A 23,151-nucleotide genomic window follows, 5' to 3' on the forward strand; every position below is an offset into this window, starting at 1 on the left:
TCTAAAATAGTTCATCAGGCACAGGTCAGAGAGCCCTTCTTGCCGAACATTAAAGATCTCATATTCCATCATCACAAAGCATCAGCAATAAAAGTGCTGTTTATTAATGGCTTATTAGATCTACCTCTGGGCACTGTTTATTGACTTTATGCTTTTGGTTTTAATTCTGTTGCTTTATCTGTTGTTATCAGGAACGGCCAATGAGGTGCTACATTTATAAGCCACCCTCCCAACTCCAGCACTGCTGCGTACCAGGACAAGGTGGGGCAGAGCAGTGGCAAGGTCAGAGCTCCATGGGGTGCTCTGGCAAAGGCAATCTGGCACACCCACCAAGGGGAACCCACACAGCCCTGACTGTGCTGACAATTGGCTCCACCCAAAGACTGTTGCAGGACGTGGCAGTGACACGAGAGGGGCTCGGCAGCCACTTCTGATGGCAACGCATAAAACTCATAGCTATGTGGCAGTCTGTAAGTCTAGGTGTATTCCTCAAACTGAACAACGTTCCTCATCCCTGATGTAACTGGATCTATAGCTCCGTGACAATATGGCTCCTTGGGGTATCATAACTGAGGTATCAGTCAACCCCACATGCTATTTAGGCCTAGCTGTTGGGAGACACAGGCATCCATATTGCTATTACCAGCCTCCAAGGGTGATCATGTGCAGTTCTGGCTAGGAAAATAGTGTGGGAGAAAAGCATTAAAGCCCCTCCTTCCTCAGTGCTGCTATTTTAAGCCCCCTGCCCGCCCACCAAATTGCCTTTTGAGCTTTACAAAACACATCAAAAATGCAATCATGGATCTTCTGCATCATGCGTAGTTTGAACCAGCTGCTGGCTTCAGCTGCTTCGCTTTGCTGAAAAAGACCCTGCTAATGATGCCAATTATAAACAGCCCCCTACGTACTTTAGGGCTTGCGTTCTCCAGGTGTGTGGTGTCCACCGCAGTGCCAAGTGTTACAGGCCCAGACTCTGCTTTCCGGAGATTCTCCTTCACCTCCACGAGGCTCAGCTCCAAGTCCACACGCTGATCTTCTTTCCTTTTGCACTCCTCCTCTGTTTCCTTCAGTTTTTGCTCCAGTGTGGGCAAAAGGCTCTTGTCTGCCGAGGAAAGAAGCACATGCAGGTGGAAATCCAACAGTAGATGGGCAGTGTGTACCCTTCCCTATTGCCTGTCTGTCTCCTCAGATGATGGTGGCAGACAAGAGGGTGGCTGCTGAACTAGCCCTCCCCCCGCGCCTAAAGTGGAGGCTTTTCAGAGCAGATTACATGTCAATGGAGCACATGAGACCAAAACAATATGCCCCGTTCCACTGATCTCTGAAAATGAAGTGGAAATGAGAGGCATTTGTTTACCTGTGCAGCTTATCAGCATCTCTTTCAGCTCCCTTCTGTCTTTCCGTAGCTGTGCCAGCTGAGAGCGGATTTCTTCTTTTTCCCTCTCCAAGCGATCTCTTTCTTCCGAGTATCGCTTCACTTCAGCCTCAGTCCTGTTCTTGCCGAGTTTGGTTTCTACAGGTGCTACAAATAAAAGATGAAGAAATTAAGCTCAGGGACAGAGACTGGAATTCCAAGAACTTTCCCTTTAAACCAGCAGCTAAATACACTAGCGCCATGTTTTAAACATGGGCTGAAAAGCTAATGATAGCAGCCACTGCCTCTACCATAAGTCTCCGTCATGAAGCTGTTGGGTAAAGAGAGATTACTGCAGACAGCAAACACACCTGAATTCACCACCTTGGAGCGTTCCATTTTCTCTTTGGATGCAATCATAATTGTGGTGGTGTCCTTAATTTCAGGGCCACTCTGAGGAAAGGCAATTTGCTGCTGTTGTGCCTGAATTTTGATGGTTGTTGTTCGTGGTGGGAGCGGCTCATCAATGTCTTGAGTCCTCTGCTAGGGATGTCGGATGAGAGAGAAAGTTTCAGAGGTTAAGCAACATAGAAGGCTAGCAGAAGCTGGCTGTCCATTTAAGATCCCAGCAAGCTGCTCAATGCTAAGTTTTGTCTAGTTATAGAATAAATAATAAAAATTATATGCCGCCAATCTGACTGCATTGCCCCACCTACTTTGGGCAGTTTCCAACAAATCAAAACATCAAACAGTAAAATATCAAACATTAAAAACTTCCCTAGCATCTGGCCTGACTGGCAGTGCCTCTCGTACACCTGAGGCCTTTAGCTAGAGATGGTGGGGATTGAACCTGCGGTCATCTGCATGTGATGCTCTACCACTGAGCTATGGCCCCTCCTTGATATCTCGGATTTGTTTTGAGCATTACCGGGTCTGGAATCTCCAGTGATCTTCTACTCAAATCTGCTTCTTTATGCAAGATGGAGGAGTCTCTCTCAGAGTCCGCTGAGCTCTTACTGGAAGCTCTTTGCAATGATGGAGAAACGGATGGGGAAAACTGGTCCTGCTTCTTGGCAGCACAATGAAGGAAGGATTTGACTGGCGTGAGGTCTAGATAGACTCTGTCCTGATCCCCCTCATCTTTGCCTTCATTTTGGGGCACTTCCTCCTGTCAAAGATAAAAAGCATCTTCTTAGAAGAGCGCCCAAGAAATGCCACTCTGTTTAGAACAAGAGAGGCCAGCATGAAATTCTTTAAACATTACATACAGTTAAAGAACAGTACAGACCTGAAACAAGGCCTGAAACAAGGCCAGTACAGACCTGAAACAAGTGGGATCACTTGTTATTTCCGGCATTATCAATACAAACTGCAGCCAATGGAAAACAAAATGGTCCCCTCCCCCCATCAACATGAGCTGTAATTGCAACAAAACAAAACCCTCACCATTGTTGTTGCCTCTGGAACATCTACATCATCATAGAGCTCCTCTAGTCCCTCCTTCCCCTTTGGCAAGTTGTCAATATAAGTGTTCGGCTCAGAGTACTTCCTCTGCATTAAGCTGGAAAAGATAGAAGCAGATGTGCTATCAAAAGAAGTAAAAGCTACACGAGACGATGATGTGATATTAGTCTATACTCCCATAAGACTTCCTAATATGCCAGTTACTTTGGGTAGTAGTCAACTAACATTTACTCAGAGCAAATCCATTAATTTCAATGGGTCTACTCTGAGTAAAAGCTAGTTGATTGCCATCCACTGGATGTTGCAAGGCACCTGTTGCTCCTGCCTACTATCTTGTCTCCAACATCCACAGGTCTGCAATGTGAATAAGCCACTAACCACAGTGTAACCTCCCCTTTTGTTTGAGACTGAATATGTTAAATGCCTGGAATATACTCATTCTCTAACACAGGACAAGGCATAGGTTTCATCAAGTCATAAGCAACATTGTGTGTGTGCTGCATGTCTTAAACATTCAGCTAGGAGTTCAAAGAAAAACAGAGATTGCTAGACTGCACACAATTACCACATCAGAAAATAAGGAGAGCTAGTCACCATCAATGCAATATTTCACAACAACCATCTCACGAGTGGATACTTCATTTGAATGCAAACATGGTGGGTATTTACATATCAGAACCCTTTCCTGCTTCTTTTCACTAGCAATTGTAACCTCATCAAAATTGTTCATTACATACTTTTCGGATAAAAGCTACTTGTTTGGTAGGAACGACTAGAAATCATCCATCAGAAGACAGGTCAGAATGTCAAATATGCTACCATAGAAACTTACAGTAATGAATTCTTTGCTGCACTGACGATGCAGGAGACCCTGTCAGCATCGACATAATCATAGGTCAGCTCTTCAGGGTCTGTTTTTGAGCCAGATTCTGACAAAAGGAGACCAAGCCAGTGGCCCATTTCGTCACAAGACTTGGCCTGTTAAACCACCAAAGAAAAAAACAATCGTTAAGGATATAGGCCAAACTTACTACAAGAAGCCTAAGTTGCTTTCATCAGAGTAAGCAGAAATGATGGAAAGAAAAATCAATTTAGGGTGTGCCACCCTGGGCTCCTTGAGAAAGAAGAGCAGGATAGAAATGTGAGTAAATAAATAAAATTCTATGCATCGTAATATCTAAAAACATCTTCAACAGTCTTAAAAAAATTGATTGTGTGTGTGTATGCAAATACATATGCATACACACACACACACACACACACACACACACACACATATACACAAACAAATTATAAACACACAAAGCCAGAAGAGGGCACCAGTTTACCTTCCTAAAGTTCCTCTTCCAAACTGGCTCAGAAGCAATTATGATTAAAACTTTCATCATGAATGGTGAAAGCACCCTGCAATCACCCTGAAAGACCCACGAAAAAGTATTTATAACCTCCAGCTGGCCTTAACTAAAATGTTGAGTCTAACATGCACCTTAGCTTCACAAATTGTGATAATATGAGTAACTTTTTGAAGCCTTCCTTATTTTGTTCCATCAACCTCAGCAATCTTAAGTGCTAAACAAAACAACATCCAGAGCCTCTGGCAGTCGCTGGCAAGTGAGCCTGTTGTTGGTAGCAAGTATTCCTCCCACTACAAAATGCAGGAAATGTGTCACATTTCCCTTCTCCCACTCTAAGGGTGCTGATGTCAGAGAATCTAAGATTAGAGGTAAACAGAGAAGGAAAACAACTCTGATCCAAGTCAAGTGAAAGTTACGGATAGGAGTGGCTTGCTTTTTTCCCCCAAGGCAGCTTGTCGGCTGAGGTGACTGGAGGTAGCTCCAAAGAAAGTTACACTGTGTGTGTTTGTCTTCACCAGTCTTATCTTTCTTTTCAGTGGTGAAAACCAACTACTCTTATCAACCCATACTGAATCCAGCTGGCTGCTTATTTCAGAAAACATTTCAGGTGTACAATATTCCAATCAGAGGGCAGGGTGGGGATTCAGTATTCACTTACTATTCTGACTAGTAAGTGCTGCTTTCCTGCCTTGAGTGTTTCTTTGGATGGAAAAGCAGAATAGACGTCTATTCATTTAATAAAAATAAGATGCCTGGTTAGCTGTTTAACATCTTTTTGCATAGCATTTTGTTCAGACTGGCTGCATTCAGGTGTCACACTAAACCATGGTTTATGACAACATATACAAGCAGCCTGCAGTGAGCCTTGGCTTAGCATGACATGTGAAGTAGGTTAGAATGCTGTAAGGAGAAGTGTTGAATGAAGTCTACAAGCAATTTTCGTGGGGTTTCTTTAATGAAAGTGAAAAAATCAATACATTTACTTATTGGGGGCAGGAAGGTCTCTCTCTTATATTTCCACACTCCTCAATGAAATCAGCTTCAGGAATGTGGCAGATTACCCCAAACAGGCTATGTACATAAGAGAAAATAAATCTACACCAATAGCTATGTTCCCTAGACTGAACCATTCAATTGTGTGCACTACAATAAGTTGCAATGAGTAGCTGTGTTGCTCATAAACAAATGTCACTCCTACTTCTAGAGAAATTGGAAACCCGTACCTCTAGCATGGCCCGTTCCTCTCCATTATGCAGGATACGGAATGAGTAGAGATGATCAGGAGTTGGGTCTGGGATAATTTCACAGCCCGTCAGGTTGAGAGGCTGCTGAGCAGTTTTATTTCTGTTCTTGTCCTGGTAGAAATGGAGCTGCCCATCTTTCACATGACACCACCGAGATCTCCACTGGCTGTTCACAAGGACATTCAGGTACGCTGCAAAGAAGGAGACTCTCCCTTAGTGACATCTAGGTCACCCTCTACGCTGGTCTTTCCTGCTAGTCGCAGAGACCCAAATGAAATGTAAATGTTTCACAAGGCTTTGTTTGGGTTGCTTACTACATGTATCCAAAGACCTTTCCGGACTGTCCAGCGTGGCAGATTTCTTCCTCCCAAGGTTCATCAGGTTGCTCAGTTTTAAACCAGACGTGCCCTTCTTCTTAACTATAAATAAATAAATAAGAAGGAATAAACAAGCCATATACAAAGCTGTACTTCTGAATATCTAATGCAATGGCCAGGAGACACATTACACACAATTTGCATCTGATGTTTGTGTGCGGAATCTCGCTTGGTGCAATTTAAGAAGAGACTCATATAAGCGGCAGCATTAATAATGTACACTTACATGACCCACATCAGTTATGAATAAATGTGTTACTTTAATGAGCCAGGCATTAACTCCCTTCTGCAACTACTGGTGGAAACAAAAAAGGGGCAGAGTACCGTAATGCTGTTCTCATCTCAGTCCCTGGAGATTCCTGGCTCTCCATGAATAGAGGTACAAACGCAGCAGGCTATTAAGCTACAACCATATAATATGTCGTTTATGGATGGGACAGGTGGGGGCCATTCATATGTCATGTGTAGGAAGGCTCTAGTCAATTCAGTAACAACCAGGCAACCGGCAAGCTCAGTTTGACTTATCAAAGGCAAGTGCACTATTCCATCTTCTTTTCACTCGACAACCACGTTATCTTTTTTGAACGGCTATTACCGTCTTTGGTTTCTGTCAGTTCTGTGTGACCATCAGTGCTGCTTCCGCTTTCTGATGCGACTGAGTACCTCTCAGACGTCTCCACCTGCAGACAAGAAGCAGGGATGAGGTCCACAGCACCAGTGATAGAACAGCAGCATAGTAATGGCTGAAATGCTGCTCTCTCTGATGAGAAAACGCCGTTGCATTCGTGAAAATTAGGGGCACATATCCATAGCTGAGGAAATGAAGACCCATTCACAAACTAAGATTATTCCAGAGGGAACAACATTTGGCCCATAAAGATGGATGCTATAAAGGCTCCTCTAGCTCTTGGGAAAACCCCTTTGTTCTGCTGTGTGTAGTTGCTCTGGTTGGACACAGTCTTCCTTATTCATAATGGCTCCCGGTGTTTTCTTTAAAGCTTTTTGAAGTAAATTCAGGCAACCATATTTGTGCCAACTCAAAAAATAAAATTATACACGAGGGTTTTATTTTCCGTCCTCATTGCCATTTACTGTGAAGCTTTCTAGCTGTAAATGTTTCTTTGTGGTTTACCTTCGCATCTATAGCTCCTGCCTCAGTTGTACATCATCAGCACATGTTCATTTACATTGTGGCAAGCTGTGAGAAACAGAATGCTGGACTAGGTGAGCCATTGGCCTGTTCAGCAGGCTCTTCGTATGTCACAATTTCCCCACCCCTAATTTATCTGGATCAGGCCCAGTGCTTGATGACTTTAATTTTGCGCTCAGTATATCATTAGAGCTTGAAACTCTGGAACAGTCAGTCTACAAAGAAGTTCTCGTTTCACCAGATGCTTTAGGGATATCTAAAATTCTAGCCTTATTTAAATAATACTTTCATTTGGATTTGGCTAGGATTAAATCTATAAACTTCCTAGAATTAGATTTATGCTTGAAACAAACTTTTTTGGGGGGGAGAGTAGCTATTAAAAGAATTGCTGATGTTAAAATAATGCAAAAATGGCTTGACACTGAGCCAGTTGTGCTTTAATCAGAAAACAAGTGGTTTGTTGGGTTTTCTTCAAGTGTAAGTTTCAACCACATTCCTGTTTTGATGGTGGGAGTAACTTCCTGTATATTAATCAGAAGTATTTTTTTTAAAACTTAAAATAATTTGATGCAACAGGAAAAAATTTAAGCTGCTCTTTGAACATCACTTTTGCTAAGAGATAAAACATACCTGAGGCTCCAGTACTTTGGCCACCTCATGAGAAGAGAAGACTCCCTGGAAAAGACCCTGATGTTGGGAAAGATGGAGGGCACAAGGAGAAGGGGACAACAGAAGACGAGATGGTTGGACAGTGTTCTCGAAGCTACCAGCATGAGTTTGACCAAACTGTGGGAGGCAGTGGAAGACAGGAGTGCCTGGCGTGCTCTGGTCCATGGGGTCACGAAGAGTCAGACACGACTAAACGACTAAACAACAGCAAAACATACCTTGGGATAGCTAAGTCTCTGGGAGTCTGGGACATACTGGTTGCCTTCCCCTTGCCCATCTGGATAGAGACCGCTTGTCTCCTGGATCACCTATGGTGGGAGAGAGAGAAGCTGTGAGCAAGACCTCATCCTGCGGCCATTTATATCTTTCTGTTCTACAGTATACATTCTGCATTTAACTGACACACAGCTCAGTTCATAGAAAGCCTCTCTCGTTAACGTGCAGAGAAGCAGAGGTCCCTCAAAAGCTCTGGTTGAGAGAGTAGCCTCGAATGACCATATAAACCAGGGATGGAGAACCTCTGGCCCATCACAGGTTGTTGGGTTCCCTGCTCCCATCTGGCCCAGCCAACATGGCCAATGGTCAGGGATGATGGAAGCTGCAGTCCAGCAACATCTGCTGAAGCACAGGTTCCCCATCCCTGGTATAAAGAAGGCACAAAAGTAAATGACATGCATGCCCAGATCAAACACTATTCCAAGCAAATTCAGGCTGGATTCTGAAGCAGCAGTGCAGAAATGCCACATGTGCCATGTAGAGTTGGCAACTTTTAAAAACAATTTCCCCTCCATGTTCCTTTAATATCAACTTCATCTGCAAAATACTAGCAGATGATAATGCTTGAAACCTCCATGCTAGAAAATTCCGCACTGACCCTAGCTGATTTCTGTGGATCAAAGAGCTGTTAGAGTATCAGGCCAGTATTCCATCTGAGTGTAATTTGGGTGTAGTAGAGGAAGAACAAAGGGGAGTGCATCTCAGGGACTTTTTCAATGCAGTAAAGATTATATTCACTAGAAATAATGACAGACCCTTCTTGTAAGTGAGTTGACAAGAAAGCTTTCGCATTTTACTATTGTAAAATTTGGTAAGCATAGAGGAAGTCCAAGAAAATAATCAAAAGGAGGTTGGGCACTTCTTCTCTTTTCTATAATGGAGTTCCATCTGAGGAAGGAGTTGAGCTCTTACTTACTGAAGAAAGACTCCCTTCATTACTGCTGGAAGGGTTGGGTTAGAAAGTTCCCCTTCCCCGTCCTACGTGCAAAGGGGAAAAGGGATTTTCTCAGTTGTGCTCAAACGGAAAGGATCCTTCTCAGAATAAAGGCGCTTGTGGAAGAGCTGCATTTGGATGTAACCTAGAGATGGGAGCAACACCATGACATCCTGAGAAATATCCTTTAGCATAATCCTGTGTAGACAGAAACCTAGGAAGCTGCCTTGTACCAGGTCAGTCAGGCTCTTTGCCCATTGAGTTCAATACTCTCTGCTCCGAACAGCAGCAGCTCAGCAGGGTCTCGAAATCTCAAGTAGTTAAATTCTGGGCCAGATCTTGACTTCTGTGCTAGCATGGTATGACTGTGGGCACATTAAATCCACACAGCCTGGGGACAATGGCAGAAGTTGTCAAGAGAGACTGGTCCACTCACCCTGAGCCACTGCTCTGCCTGGTCTTTACTCTGCAAGCCCAGCACAATGACATCTGAGTTCATGGGGATGATCTTCAGCTTATGTTCCTGCTTCCTCACGTTCTTTTCCTTGTGGATGACGCTGCACCCCAACAAATTAACATCCAGCTGGGGATTTTGGTCCTTGGAAGACTTGTAGCACTGGAAATAGGAGGAGTCAGGTGGTTTAATGGAGAGTAAACAGGAGATGTTGCCTACTGGTAAAATATCTAAGAAAGGACAGAAACTTGGCATTGAAATATAGATTGGAATAGTTCATTGTAGTAAATAATTGTGAGCCCCAAATCCTAAGGTTTCTGAATAGATACAAAATTATATATGTTTCAGGCTTCACCAACCAGTGAAGGAATTACTTGGTGAAATTGCCTTAATCCCACAAAACGGGAATAGTGGGGACATTCCCAAACTTTAAGACCTGTTATATAGCCATAATACTAACAGCAGAAAGGGAACAGCATTGGGTTTTCCCTTGCTTGCACTCTGAAACATTCACAGAGTAGGTACTTTCTGCAGTGCAGATGTTAATAGCAGGCATTGGAGGTGGGCAGCTGAGCTCCTGGAAATGGCAAACCTATAGTCCCAGCAGATCTTCATAGCAGTCACACACTTCTCCAATCCAGGCACACCTTCACTCACCCATATCCTAAGGGAATAGTCCAAGGCTGCATCTGCTCTGCCCCCTGTGGCAGCTTCCCATTACCCGTTATGAACCTCTCCAACTGGCAGAGCTCCAGGATGCTCCCTCATGTGCCGTTCCTTTTTCCAAATGCCTGCTCTGCAAGAACCACCAGTCACAGAATCTCTCCCACACTGCTGCCAATAATAGCAACTTCATCACATTAACACTTAGCAGCAGCAATGGTGAATATTGATCCTAGTCTTTGATGTTAGTCCTTTGGGAGCATGGGAGCAATGCAAATGCAACAAACTAAGCAACTAACACCATGTATGTAAAATAAGTCTTACAGTAATTCATCAATTGAAAGTAAATAGGGGAGCAGACAGTACAACCCAAAGTCATGTCCTGCTTGTGGGCTTCCCATAGGGATCTGGGATTTTGAACAAGATAGACCTTTGGTCTTACCCAGCAGGCTTCTTCTTGGGCTTTGAGGAACATCTAGATAGAGCTCTTAAGAATTGCTCTCATTTTGAGAAAAGGTATATTAGACACCCTGTTCCCTGCTTGCTTACCAACAATCTGTTGTCCTTAATGACGCAGAGCTGCTTGGCCCACTGGCCCAGCCATTTTTTTCTCCAAAGGAAAGCACAGATCCGGGCATCTTTCATGAGCTCAATGGAAGCTTCAGGGGAAGGCCACTGGTGAGGGGCTGACTTGCCTTTGCTGCTCTCTTCTTCATCATAGGATTCATAGGAGCTGCTGACTGCTTCCCCATCATCTGCATCCATGGGGGCAAAAAAACCATCATTATAAGCACTTCCGGGTGACAAAGCCATGTGTTTCTTCCATGTTCCATTAGGCAAGCTCAAGAACAATTATAGCATGCATGAAAGAGACACAAAAGTAAAAGGCAAGGAGGTCTAAAGGCCTGCAAAGTTTAAACAATCAGACCTGCTCCATTGAAAAGGCAATTTCCCTTCATCTTCTGTCTGTCTCCCACACACTAAGATCAGCATATGCAAGCCAGAATCAGATCTCAAACAAGCCATCCAGAGCCAACCCCAAACATTTTGCTGTCTGAGGTGAAGGACAAGATGGCGCCTTCCTGCCATTTCATGAACAGGAGCCAACTTGACAGACAGTCGAACTTTTCTTCACTATGGTGGATTGGATAGCATCCTCTCTGCCGTGGAGAACAACAGGTTAGTCTGAGGGTGCAGGACAGGCCCTGTAGCACACACAGCTCTGTGCTCCAAAGATGGAACAGCCAAAGGATGGCTCCCCAGCATCTGCCTCCTGAGGCAGTTGTTTTGCTTTGCCTAATGGGAGGGCCAGCCCCGCAGTGGTCATATCAAACGATGCAGGAATCATATACATTTTTGATTTGAATATATGAAGCTGCAATGATTGATGAAACCCTAACTTCTCCTGAAAGGTGAAATGCTTGAATGGTATTCCCAAAAAAAGGTTAAATGCTCTGTTAATACATTTCAGTTCTGCTCAGCTTTCCAGATGCAGCAAATACATTGGATGGAATGTATATTTGCAAATGTAAATGTAAATATTTGTACATTCAGCACATTTTGCTGGGAATATTTTGCTTGGCTAATTAATAAAAGCCAAGCAGTAGTGCTGCAAGGTAATCCCAAAATCATACAAATTGTTTGAGGTTGCAAGCATGTGGCCACCAAGACTTTCATTTTGCAACTTTGGTACAGACACACCCAGCTCAGTCTCCTACTACAGACACATTCCTCAAGCGCTATCAAATGTTTTCTGTAGGTTTTATACACCCAGCTGAAAAAGCATAGGACTGTGGAGGGTGTGCAAGCTGTTATCTGCCAAATGTTAGTTGCTGCTCCCTAAATATCAGGCAGATAACAGCTTGTAGCAACATTCTGAAAAACAGGTCCAAAATTCATACATATGCTCACTCCAGTCAGCATATGGAGAATGACCAATGGGCAGAACCATGCCGAAAGAAACTTAATTTGAAATTTAATTTCAAACAACTGATAAATGGCAAAAAAAAATGTAAATATTTGTTTAGAACAGTGGAAACCATGATACGAAATAGACAGCAAATTAAAAATGATATAGAGGTTATAAAGCTGTAAATTATATCAAATTGAGTACATGAATAGTTGAAACAGTTACAATGAGGCTACTCAGCAGAAGTAATATTAAGCTGTTCGCATAAGCTGCTTAAGGCATCTAAATCTAGCACCCTCCCTCCAATCCAGCAAATTTAGAGGCAATAAGAAAGTTTCACTACATTATAAAGGCATTCCAAAGCAATATAGGGGAAGTTAAATGAGATATAGGCTATTCCACAGTATTGAGATAACTTGATCACAGAATGGAAATGATTCATAATATAAAGGCACAGAGAACAGCAGTTTCTAAGATCCCTGCAGATCATTGACAAATCCCAGACTTTTCTGCATCTCCCCAAAGCACCATGTCTTCAGCACTCAGGAGAAATGCTATTAGGAGAAAGGGAAAGGAAACAATATTGGCCAAAAGAAGATCAGATTAGAAAGCAGAGACACTTTGAGCGAGAAACATCAAAAAGGTACCCCCAAATAGAAATGTATTATAGTAAGATATTCCATTCCCAATTAGGTAAAAAGTCTGTGTTGTTCCAGCACAGGCTTGAATGGGTCACAGAGGTAATTATCTAGGTTTTTTTCTCTTGTTTTTAATTGGATTATAGAGTAACCTGAATTTACTCATTCAGGTGATGCTATCAGAGAACTGGCAGCTGAGTCACCTATCTCCAAAGCAAGATATAGGGCTCGTTGCTGTGTTTAATCTCATTTGTATGGTAGGAAGAATGATCCATGTAATCAAGGATGCTTAGCCAGCATCTTTTGTGCTCTTCCAGACTCTGGCCTAGGCACAAGAAAATCATGGCTTCCTGAAACCAAACTTTGGCTCATTCAATATGTGGATCTGCTCCTTCTGTACCAGAATCCAGAAAGAAATTCCAAAAAAGAACCTAATTTACACATTTCAATCCCCTTTTCTTTCTCTGCGATAAACTGTTACGTCACCCTCATTGTAAAACAGTGATCTCTCTGCCTGCCTGCCTGCCTGCCTGTCTTTGTGTCTCTGTCTCTCTGTATTCAGCATTTAATTCTGATGGGCTGGGGTGTCTCATCAGCCTATAGCTCCAGCACCATTCCACTCGCTTCGTTTTGTTTTATTTTTTTAAACGGTCGCATTTGTTCTCTAAATTAATATCACTCATTGCATCCCTGGCTTCTGTGTTGCTTATTATCAAGCAAGAATATTTGTTTGCTTATGTCCTGCCCTGAAGCCCACTCAAGTTGAAGTGCATGGAAATGACAAAAGCATTTTGGAATAAGGTAAGATTCCACAGGTAAGATTGGCTAGCAACATCTACAGTTCTGTAGCTGCCTACTAAGAGATCATTCCTGGCTAAGAGATCGCAAAAGAATAGACAGCAACTTTCCAATCCTTTATCACCCCTTGCCACACATATGCATTCAGGATGAGAATGTGATCATGCGGTGATCCTTTAACCATGTATCAATGGTGAAAGACCATCTTGGTTCATATGACAAGGAAGTCAATGCATGAGTGGTAAGTTTTGAAAACATGCCATACCCATAGTTATTGTGGCATATATTACTCCCTCAGTAACCTGCAACCCTGGTCTGGATCCAGTAGCTGCAAGCCTACCGTAAAGACCTGCACAAGCACACATAGAAAAGAGAGGGGGAGAGAGGAAGAAAGAAAAAGACCTGCAAATGAACCTCACTGATCATTAAATTCTTTTAGAAGGAGAAAGCATAATTTATATGATAAACTATGGAATAATTAGAAACAGTCTGCTTAGAACAGTCTCTTTTGCCAAAAACTATGGTGATAAGCACCATAAATAAAAACAGTTGCAAATTCAGTTTGAATAATTACAATTCAGTGTTCAGCCTTTGTGGTACCACTCAGTTCCATTATATATATATATTTTAAAAATAAACTATTCAATTATTTTACAGCTCATGACAATGCCAAAGGTAGTAAATACCAGTTGCTGGAAACCACAGGAGGCGAGAGTGCACTACAATATGCAGTCAACAAGGAAACGAAGGACCCATACCGAAGAAGACGGAAGTCTTGATGTATGGGAGAACTTTCTTTTACAGTGGTACCTCGGGTTACAAATGCTTTGGGTTACAGACTCTGCTAACCCGGAAATAGTACCTCAGGTTAAGAACTTTACCTCAGGATGAGAACAGAAATTGCAAGACAGCAGCACAGCAGCAGCAGAAGGCCCGATTAGCTAAAGTGGTACCTCAGGTTCAGAACGGTTTCAGGTTAAGAACTGACCTCCGGAACAAATTAAGTATGTAACCAGAGGTACCACTGTATATGTAACAGTTTATTTGTATTTGATGTGATTTGTTTTTTCTTTTGTTCTTTTTGTGGTGAATGGATTCAATAGTTAAAATCAATAAAGATTACCGTATTTTTCGCCCTATAGGACGCACTTTTTCCCCTCCAAAAATGAAGGGGAAATCTGTGTGCGTCCTATGGGGCGAATACAGTCTTTCGCTGAAGCTTGGAGAACGAGATGGGTCGGTGCACACCGACCCCTCTCGCTCTCCAGGCTTCAGGAAGCTATCAGCAAGCCTGGGGATCCCATGGGAGTTCCCGCAGGGCTCCCTAGGTTGCGGATAGCAGCCTGCTGCACGGAGCGTGGGGTGTGCTGAAGCAGAGCGCCCCGCGCTTCGGGCAGACATCGGCCAGCCCCACAAGCTCGGGGGACAGCGGGGAGGCGCCGCGCCGGCATCCCGCTGTTCCCCGACCTGGGTTTTTTTGGGGGGGAATAAAGGGAAAAAAAATTCCTTTATTTCCCCCCCAAAAAACTAGGCGCGTCCTATGGGACGAAAAATACGGTAAGTCGCAAATAAAAAGGAGGGGAGAGTGCTCTTGCGGAGAGCTTCCCAGAAGCACTGGGGGTGGCCACTGTGAGACCAGACTAGATGGGCCATTGGCCTGATCTAGCAAACTCTTCTTATATATGGGTCACCACTTCATTGTTGCACTGATGTAGAAATGCTCTCCATTTACTCCAGGGATGTCATAAATCGTTCCTTAATACATCACATACCACAGTTGGGATTCACTATTATTCCACACATATTATAAGAGCGCTGTGTGCATGAGGAGATTGTGTGGCTGAAATGAATAAGCACAGAAACTGGTAATGGTCACAGCCTAAGCATATCCAGGTTTACTCCAAAATAAAACCAACTAGTTTCAAGAGATATGCCTAGGATTGCAGTGTGAGAACTTCAACGATCCTCTTACGTCCTCTTTGGTGTGGTAACTTATGATTAATCATGATGTCCATCCTAGGTGCTATAGAGTAATGTACGTGCAAAAAAAGGGGGGGGGGGAGGAGGAAAAGGAAAGCTGGCCAAATAAATTCAGTCTGCTCTTCCAGAGACTGGAGCCTAGACCTTCTCTAGAACATGCTTGTTCATATCAGCAACAGAAAGCAAGACGGTTGCTATTCACTTTTACAAAGACACTACAATCCTTACCTTTCTCACTGAGCCCTTATTCAGTCATTAAACCTTATTCAGCCAAGGGCAGTTTTGGTGTGGAGATCAGGCTGAAAATGTAGCATCAGTGACCATGTTCAGCTCTGAATGAACTCAACATCTTCACTTGTGAGCAATCTCTTAAAAATCTTTGGATACAAGAATATCCCTTTAAATTATCTGGTATTAAACTGACAATGTGACAAACACTAAACATATAGATTATATAGATCACATTTCCAATATTTGTATCTGAGTGCTTTATTTATTTATTTTCCAACGCAGTTGCATTGCCTATTTCTAGAAGTAATGAAATACTTGGGAGCACACCTACATACCGATCAGTGAGACACCAAAGGGCTCAGCTTCTTCATAGTATCCTTCTGGAGACTCAGTTTTGGATCCTGAATGTTGCTTTGCTTCTGAAATCTGAGGAATGCAAACAAAAGCTAGAAAATGTGTAGATAAAGACCCAGAGTTCTGAAATAAATTTTCACTATGGTATCTGTAATTCAGAATAAGGAAGAATTGAGAGCAAGGTTCAATCAAATTCCACAAATCTGGAAAACCGGAAGCTAATGCTGAGGCCTTAACAGTTGTGCCCAGTGAACAGTGTCACAAATTGTGCTTGCTTACAACATACTCCCTCCATGCACACACACATTTCCTTGGTCCTTCAGGCTCAAATCCAGATGGGGAAGACAAAGTGCCTAGGTCTAGCAAAGGCAACCCACATCATTCTAGTCCTCTCTGTGTGTGACATCCATGGTTCTATGGTGTGCCTAAGGAATATGTGGTGCTGGGTGTGCATGCATGGTTATGGTGTGCATGGTTGTGGGTTGTGCTGGGCAGTCCCTAGAACAGTCCCAAGGTGCCCACAAGCCCCAAAAAGTTTGGCAATCCAAGGTCTAATCACTGCTCCACACTGTCACGTTCAACAGCTAGTGAAATAGGCACTGCTCATAGCATCCTCTAGATGGCTTCCATTAAAAATATTATCATAATGGCAAAATCCCTGCTTCAAAATTTAATCTCTGTGTGTACCATATTATTTTGCCTATAGTTAAGAAACGCCTTGCTGAATCAGACCAAAAATTATTAAGTTGTTGTGGTGCTCTTAAGTTTTGCTGAAACCACAATAAGCCACACCTAAGGAAACCAAGCAGAGACCTAACCATGGAACACTAAATGGATAGCATACAGTAAGTAGGCAGAATAGAGCCGTCCCTTATTTCTTATTTAAAGCTGATCTTATAACTGGAGAATTGTATTTGAGTTTTCCCTTTGCAAGAGTAATTTCAATGGTGATGGTGATAGGAGTCAAGCTTAGAAATACACCAGACATTTTCAAAGCCAGTATAAGTGAAAAAGGAAATAGATAAATAATATTGGAGTAAACCAACACTTTCAAAAGATTCTAAGCACTGGAAAGTCCCTGGATGGCTGCCAAATCTATCCTAATGTGCAGCCCAAAGCTGAGGGAAGAAATCAAGACACAAAATACTTTGGAAAGCATCCCAAAGGACAAGCTAAAAGTCAATATTTTCAGGATAAACTGCCTAGAGAGGGAAACTGCCATGAACGTTTTAGGGGTCCCAACTCCAGGTTCCTGAATGTACCTCATTTTCTGCTCCTCCACAGGAAGAGTTGTGTATGTGCTCCTACCTAGACAAGTTGTGTAAGAATCTCTGTGCACTAGCATTGCCAATTTACTTTGCATATTCCTTTCAAAACAGGCAGCTGGAGAATAAGGACCCCAGAACCTTGCATGTGCCACCCTGTCTACAGCTGCAGCTTCGTCTAGCCTGCAAGGCTAGGAATTACCCATTCGTAGTTACCACCAGGAACAAAGATATAACTGGCAGCTTTTCTGTGGCATGTAATTGCTAGTAGCGATAATATGAATACTATGAATTTGGTGCAAATGGAATTTGTCCTCACATCTGCAGAGAGAACCATGACTGATGACGTGACAAGTATGTATCTGAGGTTATCCCTCAGCATCTTCTGTTGATCTGCCCTTTTGTTCTTCTATTGATCTGCCAGTTCGTGATGGCTTCTTGGCACGAGACAGATGCACTTTATTTCGGAAGAAAATCCCCGCTTAAAGAAGATCTGATGCTTTTGAAACAGAGTTCACTATACTTGGTTCCACAAGTGTTGGGAGAGCTTTTAATATTTTAAATCTTAAATGATTCAAATCATTTAAAAATTAATCTTCACCAATGAATCTCATTTGTTGCTGAAGTTTCATCTTACAACACCATTTCAAAGATGATGCAGCTCAAGATATCCACAAGATTCTCCAAGTAGACAAACACACACACACCTCTTCCAATTGCCAGCAGATAGAAGTATATAGTGAACCTGCTCACTTGAGTATACAGAATGGCAGATATGTGATTCAATATAACCACAGCCCTCTCGAGTAACTTGTCTCCATTGGTACCTTGGCAAAATATTTACTCACCTTTGCAAAATGGTAAAATGGAAAGTAATACCCAATAGCATAAAGGTCAGCTGTGTGTGTGTGTGTGTGTGTGTGTGTGTGTGTGTGTGTGAATACTGGTGAACATTTTGGAACCTGGTTAAATATTTAAGTGCTTAAAATCCAAACTGGAAAATAAAGCCAATTTCTCGATGGGGGCCAGGCAGGAAACATATCCCTGAGTTGCAGCTATTGCATGCTGGCGCTGAAGCCAAGTAACATCATACTTTGTAGAAAGATTAAAACATCAAGTTCTGCCTACGTTTATGAAATAAACTGCAATATTTTCCTATACAGCAAAATGAAGTTTTGGATGAGGGGAGAAGAAAGTGACTACTGGTCATTGTTTCTTTCTAACAATGGACTAGGTGGTGCGATAGATGCATCTGGTCCCAACCTGGTGCCCTTTGGATGTTTGGGATTACAACTCCCACCAGTCCCAGTCAGCACAACCGTGCTCATGGGAGTTGTAATCCAACCTATGAGGAAGGCTGCTTTAATGAGTTAAAAGTGTCATTCATTCTTTTCTTCCAGAGACACAGAAGGTTGCATCCAATGTGAGTTCTATTCAGAGCTGAACCACTTAAGTTAATAGACCTGAATTAGAAATGTCTATTCATTTCAGGGTTGTTAAACTACAGTTTCCTGTTGTGTCTGAACTGCAAAACTAGTTTAATCCTACTACAAACCAGGCTCTGATTCTGGGTTGACATCTTGAGTCTGTAGTTGACATTAAACCATCATCATGCAATTTTTGAAGATGAAGCAAGACCAGTGGAGGAAACCGTATTGCAGAGATGTTGACACGTGTGTGTGTGTGTGTGTGTGAGTTGCCAGTGCCCATAATGCTGTAAGTGCTCTATAAATATTGATGTATCATTTGAGAGAGAAAAGGCAGCTCTAGGATTTTTTCAGACCTCTGCATCTTACATTACAACTCACTCCAAAGGGTACTAAATTCTATCCCAGAAGATGAATGGTACTTGTATTATTGTTATGCAGAGTACGTTGAAAGGAAGTAAATGAACAAACAAGAACTTACTATTTTTGAAGGTGGGAGGTCTGGCAAACTCTTCTGAGGTGGAGACAAATGCTGATCCACTTCCCCATTTGTCAAGGAGTCTCTGCAACCCAACACTGCAGCCCAAACAGAAATAACAACATGCAAACAGTCCATCACATAGACCAAGCTCAGAAACATTCTTGGATGCTGTGCTTTTGTTTTGGAGGAAGCATTGCATTAAATTAGAGAGCATATTACAGACCACAAAAATGGCATTTGATACCACCTCCAAGAATATGGCGAAAAAGCGGCTAGGGACACGCTCTCTTGCTAGTTGTGGGTTTGCTGGCACATATTTGCTTGACACTGCAAAGACCAAGATGTCTTAAAAATAATCTGTCTACTTGCAGGGCAAGGCTGACGTCTATATTGAGCAGTCCTAAGTATTCACCCTGTCATTACTGTTGGTTTTAACTTGCAGGGACAATTCAGTCTTTTCCTAAATCCAAGCAAACAGAACTCACACTGAGAAAGAGCTACAATCTCAGCAGGTGGGGAAATACTTCCAGCCAATTTTCAGCTAGTTGGCAGGTGAAGTGCTGCCTCCATAATCCTGGGATCCATGGTGTATTAACAACCTAGGGAGGTGTGGAAAGGTAGTACAGGGCTCTGGCTATATTAGCAACTGAAGGGAAGAAGCTCACTTCTCCTCTGCAGGGCCTGACTATGAGTGGAAACAGACGACTGCTAATCACACAGTAGCTGCTTAAAACCACATGACTCTTGCTTAAAGATTTCACACAGAAGCACATATGGAAAGCAGTGACCTACAGACTTCAGAATGGCTGCAGGGGGCTTTTGAACATAGGTAATCCTAGGCAACATAAACAGTCCTGCCATCCAGGGGCAGCTGGTGGCGAGGGCACTGTCATGCAGCAGGGCTCCCCCTTAGTGGTGTCACTGTGCTCACTGGGAGGGAAAAGAGGGACACATCAGGGAGATCACTGCTGTGCTGGAGCAGTGGCTGGAGGGCCCTACTGGTTCTGCCACTGCACCTGCACAATGCTGACCTCCCTGCCACCTCACCTCTGCCTGTAAGCACAGTGGTGCCTTTTTACACCAGCCATTCTCCCCCCCCCCCCCCACCCACTGCCATCTTCAAATATGGTGGTGGAGATGCACATTCTCATCCATGCCCATATGGAGACTACTTCATAGAATAAGCAATTCAATGTCTGAAGTGGCCCTATGATTCCCCCAAACAGCCCCAGCAAACCTGGAAGCACAGATACCAGCCCTGGAAAGACGGGCATGCATTTTGCTGCACAAACATACAATATAAGATATTAGAAGCACTGTTCTTTTCAGACTAGCTGGGAAGCCACAATAACAGCTGTGCATCCACATCCTTTCATGGGGGTAATAGGGTTCTGGTGTAAGGCTGCGAGCAGCAAAGCAAAATCCAGAGCACCCAGTGATGTTATTAGCCAAGTAAATTGGACATCTGCCTCCCTTCCCTTGGCTTCTTAGATTTCCTGATCTTTGTTTCTACACATCTTAATTAAGAGGCCCCTGAAAGCAGCTCTGCGCCCTGTGTTTCTCCATCTATATCTGCATGTCAAACCCAGGGAGGGTTGCCGCTAAAGCTAAAATGGATCAGTGAACATGGGCAGAGTTTACCATGTCTGTCTGGAAGATGGGTAGAGGAAGCACAGACTTAACAGTGAATTGGTACTGTGAGCTGGATGGTGTTTCTTTAAAAAAACGATACATGTGATCCTTTCATGCGTAAGAAGCACATTCAGCAGCGAAATGGGGAAGGGCCATAGCTCAGTGGTAGATGATGTGCCTTGCATGCAGCAGGCCCCGGTTCGATTCCCAGCATGTCCAGGTAGGGCTTTGAGAAACCCCCCTCTGAAATCTTGGAGGGCCAATGCCAGGCTGTATAGGTAATACTACACTGACCTAGATGGACCAATGATCTGACTCTGTATAAGGCAATCTTACATTCCTACCTTTGTCTGGTTTCTCTGGTTCACCGTGTTGCTTATTGATGGTGACTTTGTTCATGTAAATGTATTCCTCATCACCACCTATGAAGCGAATAATATAAGCTCATTATTCTCTTGCGTATACTTGCACTGCATAGAAAATCATGCATTGTACAGCAGAGCATCTCGAGCAAAGCATCTCCTGGAGGAATTTTTAAACCATTTGCTTGGTCAGAATGGATATCTGTCCATCTATTTATTTATTTTTTAAAAAAATATTATGATCAGAGGAGGCTTGTTCTACTGACTTAGCTCAGTGGCGCCTTAACTGACATTGCTCTTGCACAGTTTATCTTGATTGCAGCTAAGAAGCTGTGCACTTTCCACCCCTGGCGGTGGAAGTTTCTTAGAGAGACTCAGCCCTTTCAAAGTTTATCTTCTTATCATTCTTGCAAATTAGATTCAGAAAATCTTGAATGAATTTAAAAATACATTGAGATTAAGAGCAAATGGAACAACAGCTCAGTTGGTTACAGCATCATGCTGATAACACCAAGGTCACAGGTTCAATCCCTGTAAGAGACAACTGCAGATTCCTACATTGCAGGGGGCTGGACTAGATGGTCCTCAGGGTCCCTTCCACCTCTACAATTATATAATTATACGAAATGAGATTAGCTTCAAGGGCTTTTATATTCACTTCTTTTCTCATGTACCGTATTTTTCGCCCTATAGGACGCAATTTTTCCCCTCCAAAAATGAAGGGGAAATGTGTGTGCGTCCTATGGGGCGAATGCAGACTTTCGCTGAAGCCTGGAGAGCCCCACCGCCAGCCCCACAAGCTCAGGGGACAGCGGGGAGGCGGAACGCCACCATCCCGCTGTCCCCCGACTTTGTTAGAAGGCTGGCGGGGGGGTAAAGCCTGCTCCTCCCCGTCGCCAGCCCCGCAAACTCGGGGGACAGCGGGGAGGCGCAGCGCGCCATCCCGCTGTCTCCCGACCTGGTTTGGAGGCTGGCGGAGGGCTTCCCCCTCCCCCAGCCCCGCAAGCTCCCAGAGCGATGCCGAAGCTGCACGCAGCTTCGGCATCGCTCTGGGTCCCGTTCTGGGGGCTGGGGGAGGGGGAAGCTAGGTGCGTCCTATGGGCCGGTGCGTCCTATAGGGCGAAAAATATGGTACATTTGGGTACTGCATAGCAATTTGACAGAACAACCAGCACACATTGAACGTACTGGACTTTTGGAACACGTTTTCTGTGTACCCATTTGTGCGTGTGCGCACGTGTGCATGTACAAATGCATGGGTAGGCAAACTAAGGCCCGGGGGCCGGATCCGGCCCAATCGCCTTCTAAATCCGGCCCATGGGCGGTCCAGGAATCAGTCTGTTTTTACATGAGTAGAATGTGTCCTTTTCTTTAAAATGCATTCTCTGGGTTATTTGTGGGGCATAGCAACTCGTTCAATTTCCCCCCCCAAAAAATCTAGTCCGGCCCTCCACAAGGTCTGAGGGACAGTGGACCAGCCCCCTGCTGAAAAAGTTTGCTGACCCCTGTACAAATGCATGCACTGCACATATATTCCTGCTATCCAGGGCTAACTCTTTGTGCAAAAAGTAGACTTCAGATTGTGACACAATAAGTGACTTTCCCTTTAACAAAGGACTGTTGGCTGTTTTTACGTGCAATTGGGGAGGCCGTAGTTTAGATGCAAAAGTAGACCAGTATCGGTATCAGCAAACGATAGCTCTGAGAAGCTCTTCTGAAATTAGCGCCCTTTTACACAACTGTGCTTACCACTTGATTTTGTGCACAGCCTAAGGAGGTCAGTGAGGAAGCTTTTTTTCACAACGGCAGTGCTGCTGAGGTTCTCCTTGTCCAGTATCTTCAGAAAATCTTCAAGTTCTGTAAGCAGTTGCTCCAGAGCTGAAGTAGACATAAAACAGATTTGCAAATGCTATTATGCCTTGTACAGTGGTTAAATATATAAAAGGGATTTATAGCGATCCTTGAAGAACCCAACATTTCTTGAATCAGTTTGCATTTTAAACCAAAACCTATACTTTTAGAATCAGCCCATTTTCCACTGTCCATTTTACCTTACATCTCATGCATTAAATGCAAAATATAACAGCTTGGGACCAGTTTATCTGCAAGATCGCCTTACCCCTCATGTCTACTC

The 23,151-nt window shown here is 43.5% G+C and overlaps 2 protein-coding genes across 4 annotated transcripts in view; one reads left to right on the forward strand and one right to left on the reverse strand.

Annotated features, from left to right (window-relative positions):
• VWA2 (von Willebrand factor A domain containing 2) overlaps positions 1 to 902 on the forward strand; it is a 39,852-nt gene extending 38,950 nt beyond the window's left edge. Inside the window, exon 17 of the transcript XR_013986561.1 lies at positions 192 to 902. The gene's annotated coding sequence lies outside the window, so the exon portion shown is untranslated. The remainder of the gene's footprint in view (positions 1 to 191) is intronic.
• The window catches only part of AFAP1L2 (actin filament associated protein 1 like 2), a 74,540-nt gene that overhangs the window by 3,661 nt on the left and 47,728 nt on the right, over positions 1 to 23,151 (reverse strand). For 2 of the 3 annotated variants that reach the window (XM_081005966.1, XM_081005968.1), the window contains 16 exons: positions 22,767 to 22,895; positions 21,000 to 21,077; positions 19,024 to 19,118; positions 15,832 to 15,922; positions 10,490 to 10,695; positions 9,260 to 9,439; positions 7,832 to 7,921; positions 6,390 to 6,474; positions 5,732 to 5,836; positions 5,397 to 5,608; positions 3,651 to 3,796; positions 2,801 to 2,915; positions 2,283 to 2,522; positions 1,726 to 1,897; positions 1,358 to 1,522; positions 909 to 1,102 (listed from right to left, as the gene is read on the reverse strand). In XM_081005966.1, the coding sequence (XP_080862092.1) occupies positions 909 to 1,102; positions 1,358 to 1,522; positions 1,726 to 1,897; positions 2,283 to 2,522; positions 2,801 to 2,915; positions 3,651 to 3,796; positions 5,397 to 5,608; positions 5,732 to 5,836; positions 6,390 to 6,474; positions 7,832 to 7,921; positions 9,260 to 9,439; positions 10,490 to 10,695; positions 15,832 to 15,922; positions 19,024 to 19,118; positions 21,000 to 21,077; positions 22,767 to 22,895 (2,303 nt within the window). The remainder of the gene's footprint in view (positions 1 to 908; positions 1,103 to 1,357; positions 1,523 to 1,725; positions 1,898 to 2,282; positions 2,523 to 2,800; positions 2,916 to 3,650; positions 3,797 to 5,396; positions 5,609 to 5,731; positions 5,837 to 6,389; positions 6,475 to 7,831; positions 7,922 to 9,259; positions 9,440 to 10,489; positions 10,696 to 15,831; positions 15,923 to 19,023; positions 19,119 to 20,999; positions 21,078 to 22,766; positions 22,896 to 23,151) is intronic. The other variant, XM_081005967.1, reaches the window with a different exon arrangement.

This window comes from Podarcis pityusensis (assembly GCF_964106645.2).
Source record: "Podarcis pityusensis genome assembly, chromosome: 5".
Taxonomy (NCBI): Eukaryota; Metazoa; Chordata; class Lepidosauria; order Squamata; family Lacertidae; genus Podarcis; species Podarcis pityusensis.